This window comes from Mytilus edulis, chromosome 2 (genome assembly GCF_963676685.1).
Source record: "Mytilus edulis chromosome 2, xbMytEdul2.2, whole genome shotgun sequence".
NCBI classification, from domain to species: domain Eukaryota; kingdom Metazoa; phylum Mollusca; class Bivalvia; order Mytilida; family Mytilidae; genus Mytilus; species Mytilus edulis.
The window spans coordinates 100508633-100532275 of record NC_092345.1 but is presented as its reverse complement, the minus strand read 5'-3'; the positions used below and the strand labels follow the sequence as shown (position 1 = coordinate 100532275).

The following is a 23643-nucleotide window of genomic DNA, read 5'->3' as shown; positions in this document are numbered from 1 at the left end:
ACTTTGTTTGATTTCATCAAAATTGAATAATTGGGGTTCTTTGATATGCCGAATCTAACTGTATATGTAGATTCTCAACTTTTGGTCCCGTTTTCAAATTGGTCTACATTAAGGTCCAAAGGGTCCAAAATTAAACTTAGTTTGATTTTGACAAAAAATGAATCGGTTGGGTTCTTTGATATGTTGAATCTAAAAATGTACTTAGATTCTTGATTATTGAAGTTTTTTTGGTCCAGTTTTCAAATTGGTCTACATTAAGGTCCAAAGGGTCCAAAATTAAACTTTGTTTGATTTCATCAAAAATTGAATCCTTGGGGTTCTTTGATATGCCAAATCTAACTGTGTATGTAGATTCTTCATTTTTGGTCCTGTTTTCAAATTTCAAATTCTACATTAAAGTCCAAAGGGTCCAAAATTAAACTAAGTTTGATTTTAACAAAAATTGAATTCTTGGGCCTCTTTGATATGCTGAATCTAAACATGTACTTAGATTTTTGATTATGGGCCCAGTTTTCAAGTTGGTCCAAATCAGGATCTAAAATTATTATATTAAGTATTGTGCAATAGCAAGTCTTTTCAATTGCACAGTATTGTGCAATGGCAAGAAATATCTAATTGCACAATATTGTGAAATAGCAAATTTTTTTTTAATTAGAGTTATCTTTCTTTGTCCAGAATAGTAAGCAAGAAATATCCTATTTGTGCAATAGCAAGAATTTTTTTTAATTGGAGTTATCTTTCTTTGTCCATAATCAACTTAAATCTTTGTTATATACAATATACAATGTATATACACTTTTTACTACCAACTGATAAATTTAAATAATCTTTACCATTCAGTGATAACAAGCAGTTTTTTTACATCTTAATATTTTATGATGTATTTAAATGAGTAGTTATTGTTGCAAACTCCATTAGAAATTTGAATTGATATCAGTTTTGAAAAAGGGAAACGGGGATGTGAAAAAAAAGGGGGGGGGGGTTAAATTTTTCTCATTTCAGATTTCATAAATAAAAAGAAAATTTCTTCAAACATTTTTTTGAGAGGATTAATATTCAACAGCATAGTGATTTGCTCAAAGGCAAAAAAAACCTTTTAAGTTCATTAGACCACATTCATTCTGTGTCAGAAACCTATGCTGTGTCAACTATTTAATTTTAGATTTAAAAAGTTTGAAGAAGAAATCTTTAATTGATTTGTAAAATCTTGGCATTTGTTTTGTGTAAAAAAAAACCATGTAATGTCAAAAATTTGATCACAATCCAAATTCAGAGCTGTATCATGCTTGAATGTTTTGTCCATACTTGCCCCAACTGTTCAGGGTTCGACCTCTGCGGTCGTATAAAGCTGCGCCCTGCGGAGCACCTGGTTTAAATATGTGAGACTCATCAACATTAAAAAGTGCAGAAGTGAAATGTCACCATATTTATTAAAAAAAATCAGATTATTGACTCAGTTGTTTTCATGAATATTTTGTTTTAAGCAATTTCACTGTTATATAATTAATAAGATTCCACGTTTATTTTATACTTCTGACAACCGAATATTATATCTTCCCTGTGGCCTCAAGTGTTTCCCTTTTATTTTGCATGAGTGTAATTTAAAAAAGCTCGCTTTTAGTTTTGGGCAAATTCAAGTTTTGCCATTCCAGAATTATTCGACTTTTTTCCTGGTAAATTAGACATGTACCCACATGTTGTATTTTGCTTTGGTACTTTTTCAAGAAATTATGGATCAAGGCTGAGTTTTATCAAATAAGATCATTTATGGATATTTATCACATATCACATACTTGAATAATCTTTAAAATTGAGAATATAGATGGGCAATGTGTCAAAGAGATAACAACCCAACCAAAGAGCAGAAAACGAGCAGAACCAGTAGTATGCTTATATTGATTTACTTCACTTTTGCCTTGTTGTTGAGATTGAGTGAAAGAATTTTTGTTTTGTTTATTCCTATCAATTAGGGGGGTGGGGACCAGTATTCAACACTGCATAACTAAATGTATATCCCATCACCAGAAATGAAGCAGCGAACCATACAAAACAGGCCCCCCGTCACTAAAAGGAGAAAAGAGATGCACAACATACAAAATATTCCATAAGGCTAGCTACATTGTATCATTTGAAATTATATTTCATTTATTTTTTTTACATGTGGAATTGTTTTTTGTAAGTAGTTATTTATTCAATTCAAGGTAATAAATACAGTTACCTTTCAGTAATATGAAAATTAGAAAGTTGGGGTATAATCAATGCCAATAAGACAACTCTCCACCAGATATCAAATGTCTAAAAAGATTAACTTGAACAAAAAGCAGTTAGTATAAAAGACCCTGTTACATGACACAAGACAGGCTGAAAAGGAATAGTCTGCATCTGTATGCAAAAGTGAAGATATGTTTAGAAATAAATGCATGTGTAGCAATGGATGCAAATGAATAGTCAATCCAGACAAAATCTCCAACGTTTTGGCGTATGTGGTTTATGCACAAAATTGTCAACCAAATTTTACATACTTCATTCAAATAATTTACATTAAAAAGGACAACAAAATAAAAATAAAGAACAGGGCGAATGGGTAGAAGGGCAAAGCACCCAGGGCGAACAAGTACATAGGCGGATCCAGGGGGACCCCCCTTTTCGAGGGAAAAATTTGGTTGATCATATAGGGAATCATTGAAGCATGACTGGAGCCCCCCCCCCTCTTAGGAAAAGTTCTGGATCCGCCACTGAAGTACTATTGTGAATGGACCAGGATTTCTTTTGAATTCCCACCACCTACTTTGAATAGAATTGGTCATCCCTCCTATGCATAGATATATTGATAGTCAGTATGTCAATGCCCCAAGAAACTGCAAAATGAATTTTTAATAAGTTTTTAAAGTCATGATGAGTTTGAACCTCCACTGTAACCAGAGATTGAGAACCATGAGCCCTAAAAATGACACATGCCTTTGACAAAATAAAAAGAGCATGCCCCTGCCAACGCCCCCCTTTTAAAAAGAAGAAACCAAACAAAACACACAACGATAATTATATTAACGAAAGGAATATCAACAGCTTTTCTGTGACCGAATCAGATTAAATGTTCATTAAAAACTCAGCGGCAGGTAGCAATATTCACGGAATGAATCTTGTTTTTTATAAGTTACTTTGTAAACTTTTAGTTAAAGTACGATCATGATTTCAACAAATCAGTCGGGGTCCCATGATGTGTAAGCCTAACACTCTAGGGTACCAAGTATGGTATAACGTTGGTATGGATTCAACATATTGCATGTCTTCCTGGGCATTAAGATTAACAAAATTGCTACAAAGAAGAAAAGAATCCAACTTTTAATGACATTTTACGTTGGCATTTTCGGCGCCGGAAATTGACAACGTTTATCTATATACTGACACAACTTCGGTTGAGGTCGATTCCGGCAATTCTGCTTAAAAAATCACATCCAGTAAAATTTATTGATGTCTTAACATATATTTGATATGTTTCAACTATTTTTAGTGGATAATTTTTTCGAGAGATGAATTACTATCGTGTTCTTCAGAAACAAGGTAAAGGGAGGAACAGGGCCCCCATAGTGGGGACATACAAAGTAAAGATGACCATTCTCCATTTCTACTCGATAGAAGTGCCTAATTTTTTCAAAACACATACATTTTGTACCAAAGATTAGCATATGAAAGTTTTAAAAAAATTGAGTCGGAGATTTTTTAGAAACACCTCATAATTTTAGCATATCAATAGACGTAATGGAAAAATAGCCAAAAATGGCGCCTTCTTCAATTTCGAAAAAAATCTATAATTTTACAATTCAGTGACACAAACTGCTATATTTAAAGTGGTTTTATACCCAATGATTCACCTTTTCATGATATTTGAATAAATATTTACTTTAAAAACAGAAACTCTTCCAATTTTCAAATCTACCGACCATGCAAGGAAAAACCTATAAAAGATTGAGACCCCTACTTTAAAATGGGAACAAATTTTTGCCCTGGCTTGGACACCTCTGGTCTTTACGAATTTCGATGCCAAAAACTCGCGAGAATAGGTTGTAAAAATTTTTAGCAAATCGAAAGATAGGTACTTTCTTGTTCCCAGTTTTGATATAGCCATTTAATCCTATAGTGCAGAAAATCAAAATCCGAAATTCTATGTTCAGATGTAAAAAAATCAGATTTCCTTATGTTTCAATGATCAAAAATGAAAATAATATGTAAACTCATATATTTTTCTCATGTAGATATGCTTAAAATCGACAGTATTTATCGTCCGCACTTTGCCGCAAACGAATTTAAAAAAAATACAAAAGCGCGCCATTTTTCAGTTGACGTCGGCCGACGCAAAATAGTCCAATTTTCGGCGTAGGACTACTGAGCGCCGCCGAATCACATTTTGGCCGAAAAGGCACATCCGGTTGTCCTACTGTTAGTAGGGTGCCCAGTATCGAAAAAGACGTCTAGTTAACGAGTTTAAGTTAACGGAGAACATACGGCTAAATTTAGATGCAAACTGTTGAAAAATCATTATATTTTCCAATCATGAATGTCGTCGTATGCTGCCGTGGTCACGTTTTTCAAAATTTCGTTGTTTCTTATGGTACCCAAAGATACTGTACAGTACAGGTCATCTTCAACACAAAACATAAAATTATTCCTCTTTGTTTTATTTGTTCAAATTGTACTTATCATTTAGCTTAAATATCAAATTATTCATATAAAGAAAGCTAAAAAATATTTATATAATTTAAGTATAAGTATTTCATGATTTTAGTAGGTCTATTTTTATAGCTGAAATTAACAACATTTTCAACGAAAGCAATTTTATTACGTGTTACTTTCACGGGATTTTTGCTCTGATTACATCAATAAGACATGGTTCATATGTGTGCCAAATATATTTCGTGTAATGTTAATCGGTGAAAAGAAAATAGCAATTAAAAACACAAATTTAGTGATAATTTTGTCTTGATTCAAACACGCCTTTTCTCGTGCCGTTAATCGTTTTGTAGCTTACACTATTAGGTCATTAACTAGGACAATTGTCACTAACTTCATTTCTTTTTTTTTTGCTTGTTGTATGGCCAATTTGTTTGTTTTTGATAGTCCAGTTTGTTTGAAGATCGTTGTTTTGTAACTTGAAATATCATTTTGTTGGTTTTTATAACTTTAATTGTTTTCTTTTAATGGATAGTTTTGTTATAATTGTAATATACAAAACAAATCCTTCGGTCACGTTTCAGACCCGGAATATGGCACACATTCACAGTCCTGTTAAACTATGCTAATCAAACCCTAAGCAAAGTAGGACTGAAATACAATGGGATAAGTGTGTTATAACTTATATGTCATGGTTCTTCTACTGAATTGCCTATTAATATGCGAGGAAATAACACTAAAGCTTTATCGAGGCTATGGGAGGACGGAAAGATCATGTATATTTTAGTATATTGCACGATGCTTCAGACCTAGACTATCTTCGTACTGATGATTACAAAATGTTGTACCATCATTCTTGCTATAAATCTTACACTAGCAGACACAACTGCAGTTATTTTAAAGCTTAATCAAGTTCTTGTTGGTCTGTAAAGTGTTTCAGGGCATATATAGAAGGTCGTCAAATTCCTGACTATAAAATTTCTTTGGGTCAGTGAGAACCAGCAGGCCTTAATCAGATTTCTTGGTGAATAGATTGTTCGGCATCATGGTATATCAACAGTTACTATAATACATGAAGAAGTCATATTCTATTTAACACTTCCAAGGACCCTAAATCAGCTCAGACGGAGTATTCAGGTTTGAAGAATTATTTTGTACGCCCGATGAAGTAGATACTCGCATGATTGTACATGCTATACATGTAGACAAAGAGTTCAGTGTGAAAGGAATCAAGAGTAGGCTATAAGTAAAAAAGTCACAAGATACAGATGTTATTATCTTATGGGTTCATAAGTACAAGTGAGAGGTTTAGCGCTATGAAACCAGGTTCAATCCACCATTTTCTACATTTGAAAACGTCTGTACCATGTCAGGAATATGACAGTTGTTGTCCATTCGTTTTTGATGAGTTTTGTCATTTGATTTTGCCATGTGATAAGGGACTGCCCGATTGAATTTTCCTCGGAGTTCAGTATTTTGTGATTTGCATGAGCTATGGTTTCAAACTGGCAATATAGCTTGCACACAAGATTTGCTCCGCTATTTACCTGTCCATGACACATGTAAAAGTATCGGGTTTGCCACCTGTAACATGGTACCAGCCGCACATGATGTTACATGATGCGATACAATGTAATCGGTCCTGTTTAGGATCGATAGGCGCACTGTTTATAAGTCTTAAAGGACAACCCAGATGATTTCACCGATTTGTCAAACCGTTCTTATTGTGACATCGATGAATCGATTAATGCAGCTCGAGATCTTGTTGTTAGATTGGATGATCTCAAGTCAAAACTAAAAATAGATCATTGTGCTTTTAAAAACAAATTGAGCGTTTAATTGGCTACAATTTAAAATTTCTCCCTTGTCAAATTTCCTACTTGTGAATCTACTTTTAAACAATATGAAATAAGCGCTTCACTCCAGACGTAAAGATATCTTCCAAAATAGCAAAACTAACGTAGCATTCTCCTCTTCAGTTCGAATGGGAAAAGAAAAATGACTGGTCTATCTCGAAGGTCAGATGTCATCCGAATTTCTGCAAGATTAGTTTGTACTTGTGAGGGGGAATCTGTGTTTTCAAAGGGTTGCATTTGCTTCGACAAAATCTATCCTGTACAGATGTATGCCCATGTCAAGCAAATGACATATGTCAAAATGTAAATACTCATCTGGTTGCAGTAAGAAACATTGATGACGACGAAGATGACGATGCATAAGATTTCATTTTTCTGTATGTACCTTATAAATCATTGTTAGTTATCGAATGAAAATTAAGAAGTCCATAATATTTACTAAACAATAAATAAAACATATAGTCAATTTTGATATCGTTGGAAATATAGTAATAATCTTTCTAATGGGGATTCCGAAAGGTATGTAAATTAAAAAAAACAACAACAAAAAAACCCTGCCATATGTTCTCTGACCTTGGCATGGTTGATGGGCTAAAACTACAGGAGACCATAAAACGTAGTAGGTAATACTAGCCTCGATCATAATTTTCTATTTGCATTTGATCTTTTGTGTGTGTGTGTGTTTTAGCAATACTGTTGTCTGCTTGTTTTCATTTTATTAGTTTTTAATGTTCCCTTGGTATCTTATGCCTGTTTTGTTTGCATTTGTTTGTAAAAACATCGGTGCTGTACATAACCCTCTTCCTTATTACATTTTTGGAATACTTATAAACATTATAGCCAATTGTTGCTCATTTAGTATATGTAAGAAGGGGTGTTTTACCTGTTCTAATAGACGTTTTGTTTTCATAACTTTTGCCCCCCCCCCTCTTTTTCTCTGTTTGCAGTAATTTTTACTTCTTCAAAGCAAAGTTATACACAGAGCTTTAAATTCAATCAAGTTCGACGTTAATTTCGGAACAAATCATTTATATATACTATTTCGCACCCAATAACAAAAATTTGATATTTACCTTGAAATTGACGAACACCTTACTATCAAAAGACGTGAAAAACACATTTTGTTTTCGACAAAAGATTAAAGTTAAGATCTAAAAAACGTCTTTAGATATTACTTGTAACGAATTGAATACAAAAATAACAAATTTAGAAATTGAAATAGGTCAAGGTCACTGTTATTTAACAGGTGTTTGAAAATTTCAAATTTGCACCCTACATGCAAAAAAGTCAATCTAAAGTCATTTTTGGGGATAAAAATATAAAATAAGTTCTAAATGTAGACACAACAGATATTTTTCTATAAATTAATTGTTTTTATTTTGCTCCAAACGCATAGATCTAGGAGAATCAAGCTATCTAAATGTGACTGTGCATTTTCCTTGAATTTTTGCTCTGACCTTTGACCCTGATTAAAAAAAATCGTGACCACGGTAGACAGCGACGACAACGCTATTTCGATGATGATTGTTCTCCTCTTTCCAATGATATAAAATATAGCCGTATGTTATTCCGTTAAGGCAAATCGATAATATTTGTTGATTGGGCACCCTACCGTATGTATAATAGACACAAAATAGTACTGAATAACTGAAGTAAAATTTTTCCGATAAAACTTCTGGATCTACTCTTAAATTTCTTAAAATATTATACAATAAGGAACAAAAAGGTCATACAGTTATTTATTTTATATATCCCGTTGAGTAAAAGCCAGAATTGGTATCTTCAACGTACTCACAGATACAAAATTATATCTATATTCTAAGTTGTGGCGTTTTCTTTATGAAACTAATCTTTGGTCTTCAGATTGTTTCTCGTATGTCACATGATTAAAAAAAAGTAGTCCTCTAATAAATGTCTACTTTATACGTCAAGTAGACTAAATATCCAAAATTACTTTTGAAAAATATGTGTATAAATGTTTGTAATTATTGATGTCGTATTACCAACATGATCTCTGCAAATTATATTGTCTTTTACAGTCTGGTGAAAGAATACATATACCGGAAGTCAAAACGTTACTTCCTGGATAAACACTGAAATACAGAAATGAATATCTTTTATTTTATTTGTGGTTTCCTATTACTGGCATTAGTTGACTCCGCTACTACTGTTCCAACCACACATGCACACACAGTAGAGGCACCAACAACCCTTCATCCTGTCACAACTTTAACACCAGAACAAGGTAAAACAACGAAAGTCGGTATATAGGAACAGTACAGTCATCGTCATGCACTTTTTATAGTTCTAGGCTATAAATTTTCATTCATAATCAAATGGAATGAACAATTTACATGTGGTTAACATATATGCAATAGAACAATAAACCTTTAAAACCAAATCTAGGTATTACATCAATATTTTCAACACCACCAAGTGGCTTTGTCCACATACTGGGAACAACCCTTTAAAATCAAAAGAGGGGTACAAATGTAAGTACAAAAGAATGAGGGACAATGTACTTGAAAATAAGTATTTGCTGCTTTTCTGATAACTTGTGTGAGAAGCACACAGTACTCATGAATAAGAGCAAAACCTCAGAATAATGTAACTAAATAAAAATAATGAGATACATGTAGTATGACATGTCTTCGTGTAGTTGTTTTCAGATAGGACATAGCATGAAAAACATGTACAATGTATTACATATCATATCAGCATTGAATGTTGAATATTCATGTAATATTTGCTGCTGGTTATAACTGTCAATCAATAATGCATTATATTATTAATGAAAGTATTGTTAGCTTTGAGATAACCAAAGCCTGGCTATCTTTACTTAATGTAAATTAAACACATTATTTTAACTAATTTTAATAGAATTTTATTTGTAAATGAACATGTGTTATATCTTTATAGAATGTGCTGCAAGAAACAGTAGTTGTGAAGCATGCTTGAAGCTTGCCAAGGTAAGCCCCAAACAATAACCTGTGGTACAGTATAAGTTAGAGTTTAATGTCATTTTTGTAAATCCACTTGCAATTGTAGTGCTACAATACAAAATGTATGTAACAATAATGTTTAGCATGACAAGATTTTTTGATAACATAATGACTATGTAAATTAGAACTTGGCTTCACCATGATAGAGAAAATATGTTTCCGCTTACACAAGTCAAAATATGTTTAATGCAAATGACTTGTAACAGATGAATATCAGCTGTGGAATCTCATTCATAAGGGGCTTCAATAGCGTCACACCCTTAGGTCACAAGGTCAGGTTTAAAAACTCTTAGATCACATGTTCACTTTAAAGTAAACCATATCAGTTCTAATCTGATTTGGTTCTCCATTCGATCATTTTGACACAGTTCCTACATGAGTCATCAGGTTGTAAATTCAGTGTCCTAAAAACTATGCTATTTTAAAAATGGAAATACAAGAAATGTATAGCCAAAATCAAACACTAGCAAGTTATAAATTTACTTCAAGACAAACTCATTTTCTCTTACAATATTCAGAACAGGAACAGTTTCTTTTTAAAATCTAAGCTGTAACTGATTGTAATATATACATTAACTTTTTGTATTTCTGCTTTGTTACATATTTAGTATGATTCTCTCCTGTTTTGCAAGAGTATAAACTTTTTATCACTAGTCTAATTAGTAATTGAATACATTTAACACTTAAAAGTACTTTTGGGGATGAACTTTCATTTGGCAAGCTCAAATCCAAAAATTTAAAAACCAAGAATGTTTAACTTCATTTGTACTTGAATATTCAAAAGTCATATGACCAAAAGAGATCTAATTAGAATAGCTACATTCACCTGAGGTAAATTTACTAGTTTACTATTGTCAGTCTTTCATATGAATTGTACTGTTATCTAACACATTTGTCTTTCTTTTTTTCAGTGTCTGTACTGTAAATCTAGTAGACAATGTACTCCATACCCTGTTGGAAAGGTACTGCCACCAAGTAGTGTGTGCCAACTAGATGATGCTAGATGGGGAGTCTGTTGGTGTAGGTTTTATTAGTTTATTTTTTGAGGCAATCAGATGATAGTTTGAATAAATTGTACTGGTATTATTTTTTTTGTATTTAGAAAATGTAAAACATCAGCTTATTGATTTTTTTTTCTTTCATGTTTTTCATTTCCTTACTTACTAAGAAGAGCTGATTGTTGTTTATGTATTTATATTTCAGTGAACTTTGAGGCCCTGATTATATCTATGGGAGTTGTAGAGTTTATAGATTTATATTTCAGTGAACTTTGAGGCCCTGCCCTGATTATATCTATGGGAGTTTTAGAGTTTTTAGGTTTATATTTCAGTGAACTTTGAGGCCCTGATTATATCTATTGGAGTTTTAGAGTTTATAGATTTATATTTCAGTGAACTTTGAGGCCCTGATTATATCTATTGGAGTTTTAGAGTTTATAGGTTTATATTTCAGTGATCTTTGAGGCCCTGATTATATCTGTGGGAGTTTTAGAGTTTATAGATTTATATTTCAGTGATCTTTGAGGCCCTGATTATATCTATGGGAGTTAGAGTTTATAGGTTTATATTTCAGTGATCTTTAAGGCCCTGATTATATCTATGGGAGTTAGAGTTTATAGGTTTATATTTCAATGATCTTTGAGGCCCTGATTATATCTATGGGAGTTTTAGAGTTTATAGGTTTATATTTCAGTGATCTATGAGGCCCTGGTTATATCTATGGGAGTTTTAGAGTTTATAGGTTTATATTTCAGTGATCTTTGAGGCCCTGATTATATCTATGTATGGGAGTTATAGAGTTTATAGGTTTATATTTCAGTGAACTTTGAGGCCCTGATTATATCTATGGGAGTTTTAGAGTTTATAGGTTTATATTTCAGTGATCTTTGAGGCCCTGATTATATCTATGGGAGTTAGAGTTTATAGGTTTATATTTCAGTGATCTTTCAGGCCCTGATTATATCTATGGGAGTTTTAGAGTTTATAGGTTTATATTTCAGTGATCTTTGAGGCCCTGATCATATCTATGGGAGTTTTAGAGTTTATAGGTTTATATTTCAGTGAACTTTGAGGCCCTGATTATACCTATGGGAGTTTTAGAGTTTATAGGTTTATATTTCAGTGATCTTTGAGGCCCTGATTATATCTATGGGAGTTAGAGTTTATAGGTTTATATTTCAGTGATCTATGAGGCCCTGATTATATCTATGGGAGTTATAGAGTTTATAGGTTTATATTTCAGTGAACTTTGAGGCCCTGATCATATCTATGGGAGTTATAGAGTTTATAGGTTTATATTTCAGTGATATTTGAGGCCCTGATTATATCTATGGGAGTTTTAGAGTTTATAGGTTTATATTTCAGTGAACTTTGAGGCCCTGATTATATCTATGGGAGTTGTAGAGTTTATAGGTTTATATTTCAGTGATCTTTGAGGCCCTGATTATATCTATGGGAGTTTTAGAGTTTATATATTTATATTTCAGTGAACTTTGAGGCCCTGATCATATCTATGGGTGTAATAGGAGGATTGATTATAGTGGTGGTTACAGTGTGTATCTGTTGCTGTTGTTGTTGTAAAGACAACAAGAAAAAGTAAGTTTGTTTGTACAAAAAAAATCTGATGTACAAAAATCTTTAGTTATTACACAGAAACTTCTTTTTAATGAACACAAATTATTAAGGTTTATTTCCTTAGAAAAAAAACTTTGACCACATTTTATAAAAATAAAATTGTTATAAAAATGTTTGCGTATAAAGGCGCTTTCACATGCTATCAAAAAATGATGATTGAGAACCAGTTTACAATTGGCAAATGGAAACAACTTCAAAGTGTGTAATACGAGTGTCAAATCTGTAATTTGTAAACTCTTTTGCCATGTGAAATAACAGAAATGATAATTTTCAAAAACAAGTTATTTGATATTATATTCATTTTAAATTTTGTAGGATAAACTAAGACTAAGACTAAATATATTCTTTCATATAATGATACAGATTAAAAGTAACTTTATTTTCAAAATGAGAATATTTTTGAATTTCTTGAACATCTATTCTGGAGTTTTCTATAGAAAATTACTGATTTATAAATAACTTGGTCTATAACACTATCAGTTGTTAACATTTTATTTACTTTTTATTTTTTTTATTCACTTAAATTTATAGGTATGCTAAAGAAGATGAAAAATGGGAGAGAAAGAAGGCTGACAGGAAAGAAAAAGCTAATGAGAAGTAAAGTCCATTATTTACACACAAACAATGCTTTTTTTTGTTGAGAAATATTATTATACGCCCGTCAAAATTTTGACAGGATGTATTATGGTATACAAATGTCCGAAACTTAATATAGTTGTTTCTTATGATGGTCAAATGATCTGTATACTTTTTGGTGAAAATAAGATTAAAACTTTTTGAGTTACAGGACTTTGTTACTAAAACATGGGGGGGGGGGGGGGGGTTCACATGTCGCGCCGTATCTCAAAACGATTTATGACTATTGCTAAATACTTTACCCACTTCTGAATTTTATTAATTTTAAGATCTGTATACTTTTTGGTGATGATTTAAAATTTCATTTTTGACTTATTGAGTATTGTGTAAAAAAGGGGGAGGTTTTTTTTACATGTCACACCGTATATGAAAAACATTTTATGACTATTGCTTAAATCTTTACACACTTCTTTGTTATATTAATCTAAAGATCTGTATACTTTTTGGTTTTGATTCAAAATTTTATTTTAGTGATATTTAGTTTTTTGTAAAAAAAAAAAAAAAAGGGGTGGGTTTCACATGTCCCGCTGTATCTCAAAAACAATACATGATTATTGCTTATACTTACCATTCTTCTTAATTATATTTATCTCAAGATCTCTATACTTTTTTGTGATGATTCAAAATTTTGTTTTTGAGTTATTGAGTTTTGTTGTTAAAAAAGGTGGTTTTCACATGTCGCTGTATTTCAGAAACTATTTATGATTATTGCATAAAACTTCCACACAAGACGAAAGGCGTATCATGCGCTCATGGGGCAGCTGTTTATTATATGAATATGGAACAATTCTGTCAAACTGTTTTCAGTACAAATAAGATTTTCAACTTGCTTACATCCACTTTATTTGAACACATCTCCTTATTTTTATATTGGTTTAAAGAATTTAACAATTTTATAGATATAGAGTATGATTGAGTTAAACAATTATAATCAACACATAATATTCTATACAATGAACATTTTGTTGTTTATCATTTTAGGAAAGCTGAGAGAAGAGCCAAAACAGATGAGATAAGGAGGAAATATGGTATGTCTTTATACTAATTGAAATAAATGTTTAACACTTGTAAGGGTAGTGTATGGTTATCTTACACAAACTACTAAGGTGTTAGCCAGCAATGGGGACATGAGACCTCTGGAAAGCTCTCTCAACTGAGCCAAAGGAGTACTGTACTAGCACATCTAATGGAGGACTGCTATGTCAACAGAAGAACCCCTTGACTTCCCCCACCTTATAGTACATAATCCGGCATATCATAATGACAGTATCCAACAACAAACCCTAGCTAAATTCTCTTAATCTCTTTATAACACCATGGGTTTTTCGATAAGGAAGTGAAACCAAATGTAAAAGGAGAAGCTTGGTTTTCCTTTAAAAAAACAACACTGTACCTATTGTCTTGAATTGAACTGTAGACCACTGGCATAGCTAGCCAACACTTTTCTTTAGCTAAACTAATACTTCATCACTGAAGCTAGTTAAGGGTGGTCTTATATCTTCTTTGTCACACCATTAGAAAATTATTACAACTGTAATTCCCTCAAAACATGTTCTAATAATTTGAATGCCAGTCATACACATTCCCCATTTCCATTCTCAATTTTAGATATAATTGTACTGGGTATACATTATTTCTTTTCTCTCAATTAAATTAAATACTAATGTTCTAACATTTTTACACCACAATTAAAGACTGATTATGACTTCATTGGTCATTCAACACAAATCTGATCCATTTAAAGCAATTGGAGCTGGTGTTATGTAATTTATGTACCTTATAACAAATTGTCATTCTCTTCTTAAAATTGGAGCTAACTAGAAACTTTTTTTTATTATTTTTTTAACCTCATCAGGAATTGAAATCAAAGGTATGGAAAAATGTTGTACTCAGTGTTGTAAACTGTTATTTTTTTATAGATATATATGTTTTAAGTTTTTTACTTAGATAATGCAATTTATATCTATTGATATTTTCAATTTTTAATTTTTGAGTAAGATAGTTTATAGATTACTGCTGCAAAGGGACATGTTTTGTTAAAACAAAAGATAATTTTTTCATTAAAGCATTATTGATCTTCCCCTGTTTTAACATATCAAAAAAATTAAACCTTGTGTATTTACTTACTTTTTTTTCTGTATTTTAGTTTAAGTTTTATTTTCCATTTTTTGTTTTTTCTTGCTTGTAACAAATGTTACGAATGTGAGCCATATATATTTCTCTTCTTCTGTTATCATCAACACATTATTTTTATTTTATCTATATCAAAATTATCAGTTATCAATGAATGTGTATGTACCTTAGTCATCCTCGATGCTAGTTCCATAAAATATATTGAATTTTTCACAATAATGTATTTATGAAGAAAAATGGTAACCATTGATTGATGGTATTTAGATATATCATCTTTTTCAATTTTCATTAGTACAATATATATATGTAACATTGTCTACTTGATCATGCTTAAGAAACCTTAAATATTTTTGATGGCATAAATTTTTTATCTTTCTGATTTGATAAAGATTAATTTATGATATGCCTTTAAAATTGTTCAAATGTTGTTTTTTTTTTAATTTTAAAACACAAAAAAGTCATGAATTCAATGTAAAAAAGACATCCCACTTGTTTGTCATCTTTTTTAAAACAAAAATAAATCATGCCTTCAACACTCATCGAAAGGAATGAAATATACAAGGGCAATATCTGACAATGATTTCAAAAAGTCAAAAATGGAGATTTTTATCAAATCGAATAGTGTTATTTTTGACGTCGTCAATGGAAGACAAGAATGCAAAATTTCAGCAAAAAGACCTATTTCCTATTTCTTCTCACTAAATTGGCTATGATTAATTGAGATATTGTTCAATAGATCTAGTCTATAGTAAATACAATCCTCAACAACAAAAAAGTCATATCACTAAATTAGCTATGATTAATTGAGATATTGTTCATTATCGCTATTTGTGCATTTTTCCTTTGATCTTTTTTTGTGATAATTTTCATATCATGCTACTCGCTTGAGATGGAAAATTATCGCTAGAAACTAAGCATGCACGTGGCGTTGCTAACGAAATTGACATGAAATTGACAACGTCTTCATAAGTAGAATAGCGATAAAAAGATTATCATTGTTCATCTCAACTCGATTTCCTTTCTCGCTTTCGCCATCCCGGCTCAAGCGAAAAAATCAATCTCGTTGAGATGATCAACGATAATCTATAAATAGATCTAGTCTATAGTAAATACAATCCACAACAACAAAAAAGTCATATCACTAAATTAGCTATGATTAATTGAGATATTGTTCAATAGATCTAGTCTATAGTAAATACAATCCTCAACAACAAAAAGTCTCATATTCTAGTGGCAAGTGCTTAATTGCACTGAGTCCAGAAATTGGTAAATAAATTTCACAGAGTAAGTGTATCAAATATTTTGCCATCTTTACAAAATCTCATTAAAACATTCCAAGATAACTGAAGACAGCGAGTGACAAGGTTCCTAACAAGCACAGGAACATGCAGAATGATGCTCATAATATAGAATCTAAACATGAATAACTTACAAGAAGACTTTATAGCAAAAATTGTATTTTAAATACATGTTATTGTATGTAAAAAAAAATTGAATACAAAAAACCTATGAAACATTAAAATGTTTAAAGGTCTAGCTAGGGTTGTCTGCAACTTTGGTAAAACATTTTTAAGGATAAAAAATTATGAACTACCAAAACATCCCAAAACGGCCAAACAAAGCAACTAAAAATGGATTTTAAAGATTAAGTTGCCATGGAAACTTCAATACTATACTGAGCCAAAAAAGTTTAGCAACAAAAACATGAAATTTTATTTTATTACAAAATTGTAACAACATATGATTTTAATAATAAAAAAATAAAATTATGATATGTCAGAAGCAACATGAATGTTTATCACTCACATTCATTAGGATTTTCTTGGTATGGAGCTTGGGAGGGTCAAAATGCGAAAATGAGTATAGTGTTATTCATAATCAATTTCTCAGCCATGCTCTAAGTGCATCAATGAAGGATTGGCAGGCACACCAGCAGTTGCTCGTAATCAATGCACTACTCTTATGGCCGGAAGAAAGTAGCGCTCCTCCTTTGACGATAGTTTTTTTTGGTTTACGACATATTGACCTATTCTGTGCCGTTGCAATTTGTTGATATCTGTTTTTTAGTCTCTAAACTGTTGACTTATGCACATTAAATCGATCCATGACATCAGAAACACTCATTCTGGCATCAACCATTCCAAGAACCTTCTGACGGTCGTTTTCGCGGAGGCCTGGTTGATGCCCCATGCAATGTTTTCAAACGTTTATGTGTTTTTCTTACCAATGGTGTATTTCTGAACGTAAGTGAAAAAAAATTTGAATTTTGTTTTGAAAGTTCAGGTACAGAAGATAAAACATCAATTACACGTGCAAAGCTGAAATGGCGCGAAATCAATCATCCAGAAAAAAAGTAAAACTGTTTAAAATTACAGGTAAAACTAAGGGTTATATCAATGATGTTTAAAAAAAAATTCGAGAAACAACAAAAAAAAAATTGAAAAAAAAGTGTTGCTAAACTTTTTTGGCTCAGTATATATACATGTATACTGATGGTTGATTTTGATTTTTTGTAGGTCTTGTGAAAGATGACAATCCATATGAAAGGTTTGAAAATGCCTAAATAATACCACCAAAGGTCGAGACTGTGTCCTGGAGAGTACAATTTTGATTATTACCATAAAATGACTGTGATTATTGAAAGATGTTTTGAAAATGAAAAAGAAATTTATGTAGATCACATATTTTGTTTGAAATGAAAATGAAACAAAGACTGTTAAAAGTAATATCTTGTTTAATGTTAAATTAAGAATGTAAAATGTTTGTATAAATTATGTTGTTTTTTTTGAAAATCATTTCCAGTGTAAATATTTTCTTGTGTATATGAAGCTTAAACTTAAACCAAGGCAAGCAGTAATAGTTACGCCTATTAACCACACATATGAAAACAATTTATTACTGATACATTTGCTTAAAGTTGTTACAGTAGTCCTTGTAGCTCTGCTATCTATGTATTTTGTCATTTGATGGATTAAGTAACAAAACACTTGCTTACATTCAAGCTTTAATGACTATTAAGATAGAATATGTTTAAAAAAAATATTGTTAGCTGTTTTTAAACAAAAAAAATGTTCAATGTTCAGACTTACACATAAATACAAATAACATGAACATTTGAACATTTTAAAACCTTTGAACATTCCTACTAAAATTATGGGTAGTGAACTGCAAAGTTGATTTGTTTTCCACTGTTACTTTATATGTGTAAATATTTGTGTCTAGGAAAGATAAAACAAATTCCTGGTGGATAGTATAAAAACAAAATTATATAACTAAACTTTAAACTTTTAAAACAGCAGAACTATATTGTAGTAAAATATGTGAATGAGCCCACCATCCTCTGACCGTTGCCAATTTAAGAAATTTTTCACATTGTAAATATTTTATATTAGTTTTTTATGCCAGGTTCAAAGGTCTTCCAAAAATCATAAAGTTTATTTTTCTAAACATTTGATATGCATGTATTTTAAAGAAAGTAAAGAAAAGTACAAAAGTTATATTCTTAAAATTTGATTAATAATTTTGGACAAAAACTTGTATTTATTAAGTGTGTTGTAAGCTTGTATAATAGAATTTTAATGTATGATGTAATATTTTTGTTAGTTTTAAAACACCGGTTATATTGTATTGTTTCTGTAATACATACAATGGGCAATGTTATTGTCCACTTTATTGAGATTTTTATAATTATTTATTTGATTTTCTTTGCATTTAACCAGTTTTTACAAGTTTGATAGATTTTTGATAAGTTACAAAGTTATTTAACATGTGATTTCGCATGATTCTTTTGGAATATTGTACTCCAGAGTTTTTCACTAATTGGTTATAGATTCTACTACTTAACCCTATTTGTGATATTAATCCATTCTCAATGGTTTACTATTCTACATGCTTGGTAGGCCACAAAATTCATATCATGAGGTTAACTACCTGTTCTTTCAATGGATGAAAAACATCAGTAGGATATGATGGTACAAATCATCCATATTGTCACAAGTTTTAATTTTATATATTATTCAGTTGTGGTTTATATGGTCTAGAAATGTAATTGTAAGGTAACAAAAAAAGATCCATTTAGACAGTTGTAAACAATTAACAGTTTCAGCTAATGAAACTTGTGTAAAATCACCATCTAAATAGACCTAAACAGATTTACACAAGCTGTCTTTTTTAATGTTATAAGATTATAGGATTTTTTTTGTTTTGTGATGAAAGTGTTTTTGTGATAATGCTGTGCACTCATTGTATATAGTGTAAAAGTCCAGCTGTCATTGTCTTTATTGGTTTTTGTCATTTCAGGAATTTTTTCTTTTACTTTTCCAAAAAAATTATTTCTGCCTGATATTTTTTTGGTACTTTGCTTCAAAATTTGGGAACAGTTTGAAAACCATGTATATATTTTTTTTTTAAATTTCTGCATATCAAAAATAGTTTTTTTTTCTTCAAGAGAATGCATATAAAACAAGTATGTATGGTGGACACCTTTTGGATGTAATGAGAATAAGGAACCTTTGATCTATTTAAGCTGAATACCACTTTGTTTAAATGGCTTTCACTTTTGGCAACGTAAACAGATTTTTTTAGTCCATATTTAACATAATTATGCATTGACTTCTACTATAAAAGAATACCCTACCGTAGTGAGAAAGTCCATTGTTTTTTTAAGACACTCTAATGTTAGGAAGATACTAGGAACAATGTGAGGAGGTAAAAGTCACTTTAAGAAAGAAAATTCACTGAATGTTTTTATTAACTTAATGGATGGTTAATTTAAGAAAAAAACAAAGTCCTCAATTCTCTGGATTTTTTTTAAATACTCCAAATTATAATAGGCAGACTCATAGGTTTTATTAAAATGGTGACATATTTTAGAATTAAAAATTTCAAATTGCACCACTTATCAAAAATTTAACATTAGATTTTGAAGACTTACAATACTTTTGGTAAATTTACTATTTCATTCTTTATTCTGAAGATTGTACCTCCTGATGTTTTATTTTTGTAAATAAATGATTAGATTGTTAGGAATATTTGTATCATTATATTCCAACTGCAGTAAATGTCACTGAATTTGAGACAAAAGTTATGGCAACAGCAGTGTTATATACTGGTGTTTTTTTTTAAATATAAGAAGATGTGGTATGATTTCAAATGAGACAACTCTTTATTAGAGACCCATTGATTTAGAAGTAAGCAACCAAAGGTTACTGTCAAGACTTCAACATGGAGCAAAACCCAAACTGCATATTAAGCTATAAAAAGACATCAAAATGGCTAATGTTAAACAATTTAAAAGAGAAAACTTACAGCCTGATCAATGTACAAAATAATAAAACAAACAAAATTATATGATACAACACAAAATTACCAATGAATTACAGGCTCCTGACTTGGGAAAGACATATACTGAATGTGGCCTGGTTAAACTAGTCTGTTGGCACCAAACCCTACCCCATACCTGAAACAGTGGTGTAACTTTACAACATAAGAATAACGTATATAGAAAAAAAGTTAAAAACTCATCCGATCCATACAAAGCACAAATCCTTCAAAAACAAAAAAGACACAAGTACTGATCTGAGAGTACTAAGTTTCTGAAAGCAAGGATTTATGAAGGTGGATATTTTAATATATACAAAACTAAATTTCAGTTTTAAATATTGGAGTTTTATTACATTAAATAACTCACCTTTATAAACTTAGATTAACATAAATCAAAGAAACACTGAATCCCCTTAACTAGGAGGAGGGAAAATGTAATTTGCAGCAACTAGGGGTTCTAAAGAATAGAGGTTTTCATAATGATGGGACATGGCACGTAAATAATGCTTTCAGAAGGCATTATCTGACATTCAAAAACCAGTTGACATAATTTCACTCGAAGAAGAGGAATAAAGCATCCCAAAATAGTTCTAACTTCATTGGCTAGTCGAAACTTTAGAAGAAGCAGACTTTTAGGCCAATATTTAATGGTTTCAAATTTGGGTAGAAATGTCAAAATAGTCTTAAACAGGAATTAACCAATCTGTCTTATACTGGCTTACGAAACTAGGTACAAAAGCAAATTTCTCATGGGACACCAAACCTGATTACCTGCAGGGGGAATGGCAGGAATAGTGATCCAGAACATTTATTTAGGTTCTGATTGAGATAAAAAGTCTTGATAGTGACACGAGTATCTGGAAACTTATCGGACGCAATGCGGAGGCAAGACTCAGAAGTAGACAATAACCAGTTGTCAACGCCATCTGTAACAACATTTATAAGATAAAGTTTATAAGTGGCTGAAGAAACTCCCAAGACTAAAACCAAGTCCCATGAAGGCATCAACCGCCTTTGAAAAGCTCTTTCAAGGCAAATGTTAAATCATCAAGGAAAATGTCTTTATCTCTTAAATCTGAATCTACATACAGCTCTGGCTAAGGGGAAACTTTATCCCTTTTTAAAAGACGGGACATAACTTTTATCTTCAAAAGGAAGAAGAAAAAATCTACTAACTGTTGCACAGTAAATGAGATTTGATCAAATTGTCTGGACAAACACTAACACAAGTTAACCATTGGAGCCATAAACAGATCTGGTAGAGTTTCTAGAACGGCTCTTTTGTGAGGAAATTTTGCCAATAACTTATCGTGCAGATGAAGATTTTAAGACCCGGAGGAATATTTGTTCTTTTGAATTGAGATAGTAGGTTGTTCCTGAGAGGAATATGAAATGGCTTGGGTAGCAATACACAGTTAGAAGTTTAGTTTCGCATTATGGCCCCTGTGAATTTTTTAAATATGAAAGTTTTTGCACAATAAAATTGATTTTTTGATAATTGAAGAATAATATAGCCTTCTTAGTGGGTTTATATGAACATTTAGATTGTTTTTAACATGCTTTGTAGGCCATTTATATGATTGACACTCCGTATTTTCCTATCCGTACCGTCCATAGGTACATAAATTATTGTAGTGTTCATCAACAAAGATTTTGCGCTCGATCTTTTTAATTCAATTTTATGGAAAAACGAGCAGAAATGCATATGATTTTTGTTGGACCACTTGATAGATATAAACCTATGGATTCAGGAAAGGTATCATTGTAATTGATTGAAATTTTCCTTTAGACCAAATTTTGGAGACTTTTGTGACATGTTCACCCCCTTTTTATACGACCGCAAATTTTGAAAAAATTTTCGTCGTATATTGCTATCACGTTGGCGTCTGCGTCGTCGTCGTCGTCGTCGTCGTCGTCGTCCGGCGTCCGAATACTTTTAGTTTTCGCACTCTAACTTTAGTAAAAGTGAATAGAAATCTATGAAATTTTAACACAAGGTTTATGACCATAAAAGGAAGGTTGGTATTGATTTTGGGAGTTTTGGTCCCAACATTTTAGGAATAAGGGGCCAAAAAGGGCCCAAATAAGCATTTTCTTGGTTTTCGCACCATAACTTTAGTTTAAGTTAATAGAAATCTATGAAATTTTGACACAAGGTTTATGACCACAAAAGAAAGATTGGGATTGATTTTGGGAGTTTTGGTTTCAATAGTTTAGGAATAAGGGGCCAATAAAGGGCCCAAATAAGCATTTTTCTTGGTTTTTGCACAATAACCTTAGGTTAAGTAAATGGAAATCTATGAAATTTAAACACAATGTTTATGACCACAAAAGGAAGGTTGGTATTTATTTTGGGAGTTTAGGACCCAACAGATTAGGAATTAGGGGCCAAAAAGGGACCCAAATAAGCATTTTTCTTGGTTTTCGCACTATAATGTTAGTATAAGTAAATACAAATCTATGAAATTTAAACACAAGGCTTATGACCATAAAAGGAAGGTTGGTATTGATTTTGGGAGTTTTGGTCCCAACAGTTTAGGAAAAAGGGGCCCAAAGGGTCCAAAATTAAACTTTGTTTGATTTCATCAAAATTGAATAATTGGGGTTCTTTGATATGCCGAATCTAACTGTATATGTAGATTCTCAACTTTTGGTCCCGTTTTCAAATTGGTCTACATTAAGGTCCAAAGGGTCCAAAATTAAACTTAGTTTGATTTTGACAAAAAATGAATCGGTTGGGTTCTTTGATATGTTGAATCTAAAAATGTACTTAGATTCTTGATTATTGAAGTTTTTTTGGTCCAGTTTTCAAATTGGTCTACGTTAAGGTCCAAAGGGTCCAAAATTAAACTTTGTTTGATTTCATCAAAAATTGAATCCTTGGGGTTCTTTGATATGCCAAATCTAACTGTGTATGTAGATTCTTCATTTTTGGTCCTGTTTTCAAATTTCAAATTCTACATTAAAGTCCAAAGGGTCCAAAATTAAACTAAGTTTGATTTTAACAAAAATTGAATTCTTGGGCCTCTTTGATATGCTGAATCTAAACATGTACTTAGATTTTTGATTATGGGCCCAGTTTTCAAGTTGGTCCAAATCAGGATCTAAAATTATTATATTAAGTATTGTGCAATAGCAAGTCTTTTCAATTGCACAGTATTGTGCAATGGCAAGAAATATCTAATTGCACAATATTGTGAAATAGCAAATTTTTTTTTAATTAGAGTTATCTTTCTTTGTCCAGAATAGTAAGCAAGAAATATCCTATTTGTGCAATAGCAAGAATTTTTTTTAATTGGAGTTATCTTTCTTTGTCCAGAATTTAACTTAAATCTTTGTTATATACAATATACAATGTATATACACTTTTTACTACCAACTGATAAATTTAAA

At 31.3% G+C, this 23643-nt stretch overlaps 1 protein-coding gene across 1 annotated transcript; it reads left to right on the top strand.

The window, feature by feature from the left end:
* Window positions 1–8378: 8378 nt before the first annotated feature.
* On the top strand, window positions 8379–19952 carry LOC139513681 (pituitary tumor-transforming gene 1 protein-interacting protein-like). Its single transcript, XM_071302390.1, has 7 exons — window positions 8379–8769; window positions 9444–9493; window positions 10438–10546; window positions 12012–12120; window positions 12691–12756; window positions 13777–13823; window positions 17445–19952. Exons 1-7 carry the CDS (start codon window positions 8631–8633, stop codon window positions 17489–17491), a joined length of 567 nt encoding a protein of 188 aa, XP_071158491.1. The 5' UTR covers window positions 8379–8630; the 3' UTR covers window positions 17492–19952.
* The last annotated feature ends 3691 nt before the right edge of the window (window positions 19953–23643 follow it).

What these genes read in the sequence shown, in the direction of transcription:
- LOC139513681 (XM_071302390.1), top strand. Translation starts at nt 8,631, where the DNA reads ATGAATATCTTTTATTTTATTTGTGGTTTCCTATTACTGGCATTAGTT. An exon ending in TAGATGGGGAGTCTGTTGGT is followed by an intron (nt 10,547 to 12,011) that starts GTAGGTTTTATT and finishes TTTATATTTCAG; the next exon opens with TGAACTTTGAGGCCCTGATC. An exon ending in TGTAAAGACAACAAGAAAAA is followed by an intron (nt 12,121 to 12,690) that starts GTAAGTTTGTTT and finishes TTAAATTTATAG; the next exon opens with GTATGCTAAAGAAGATGAAA.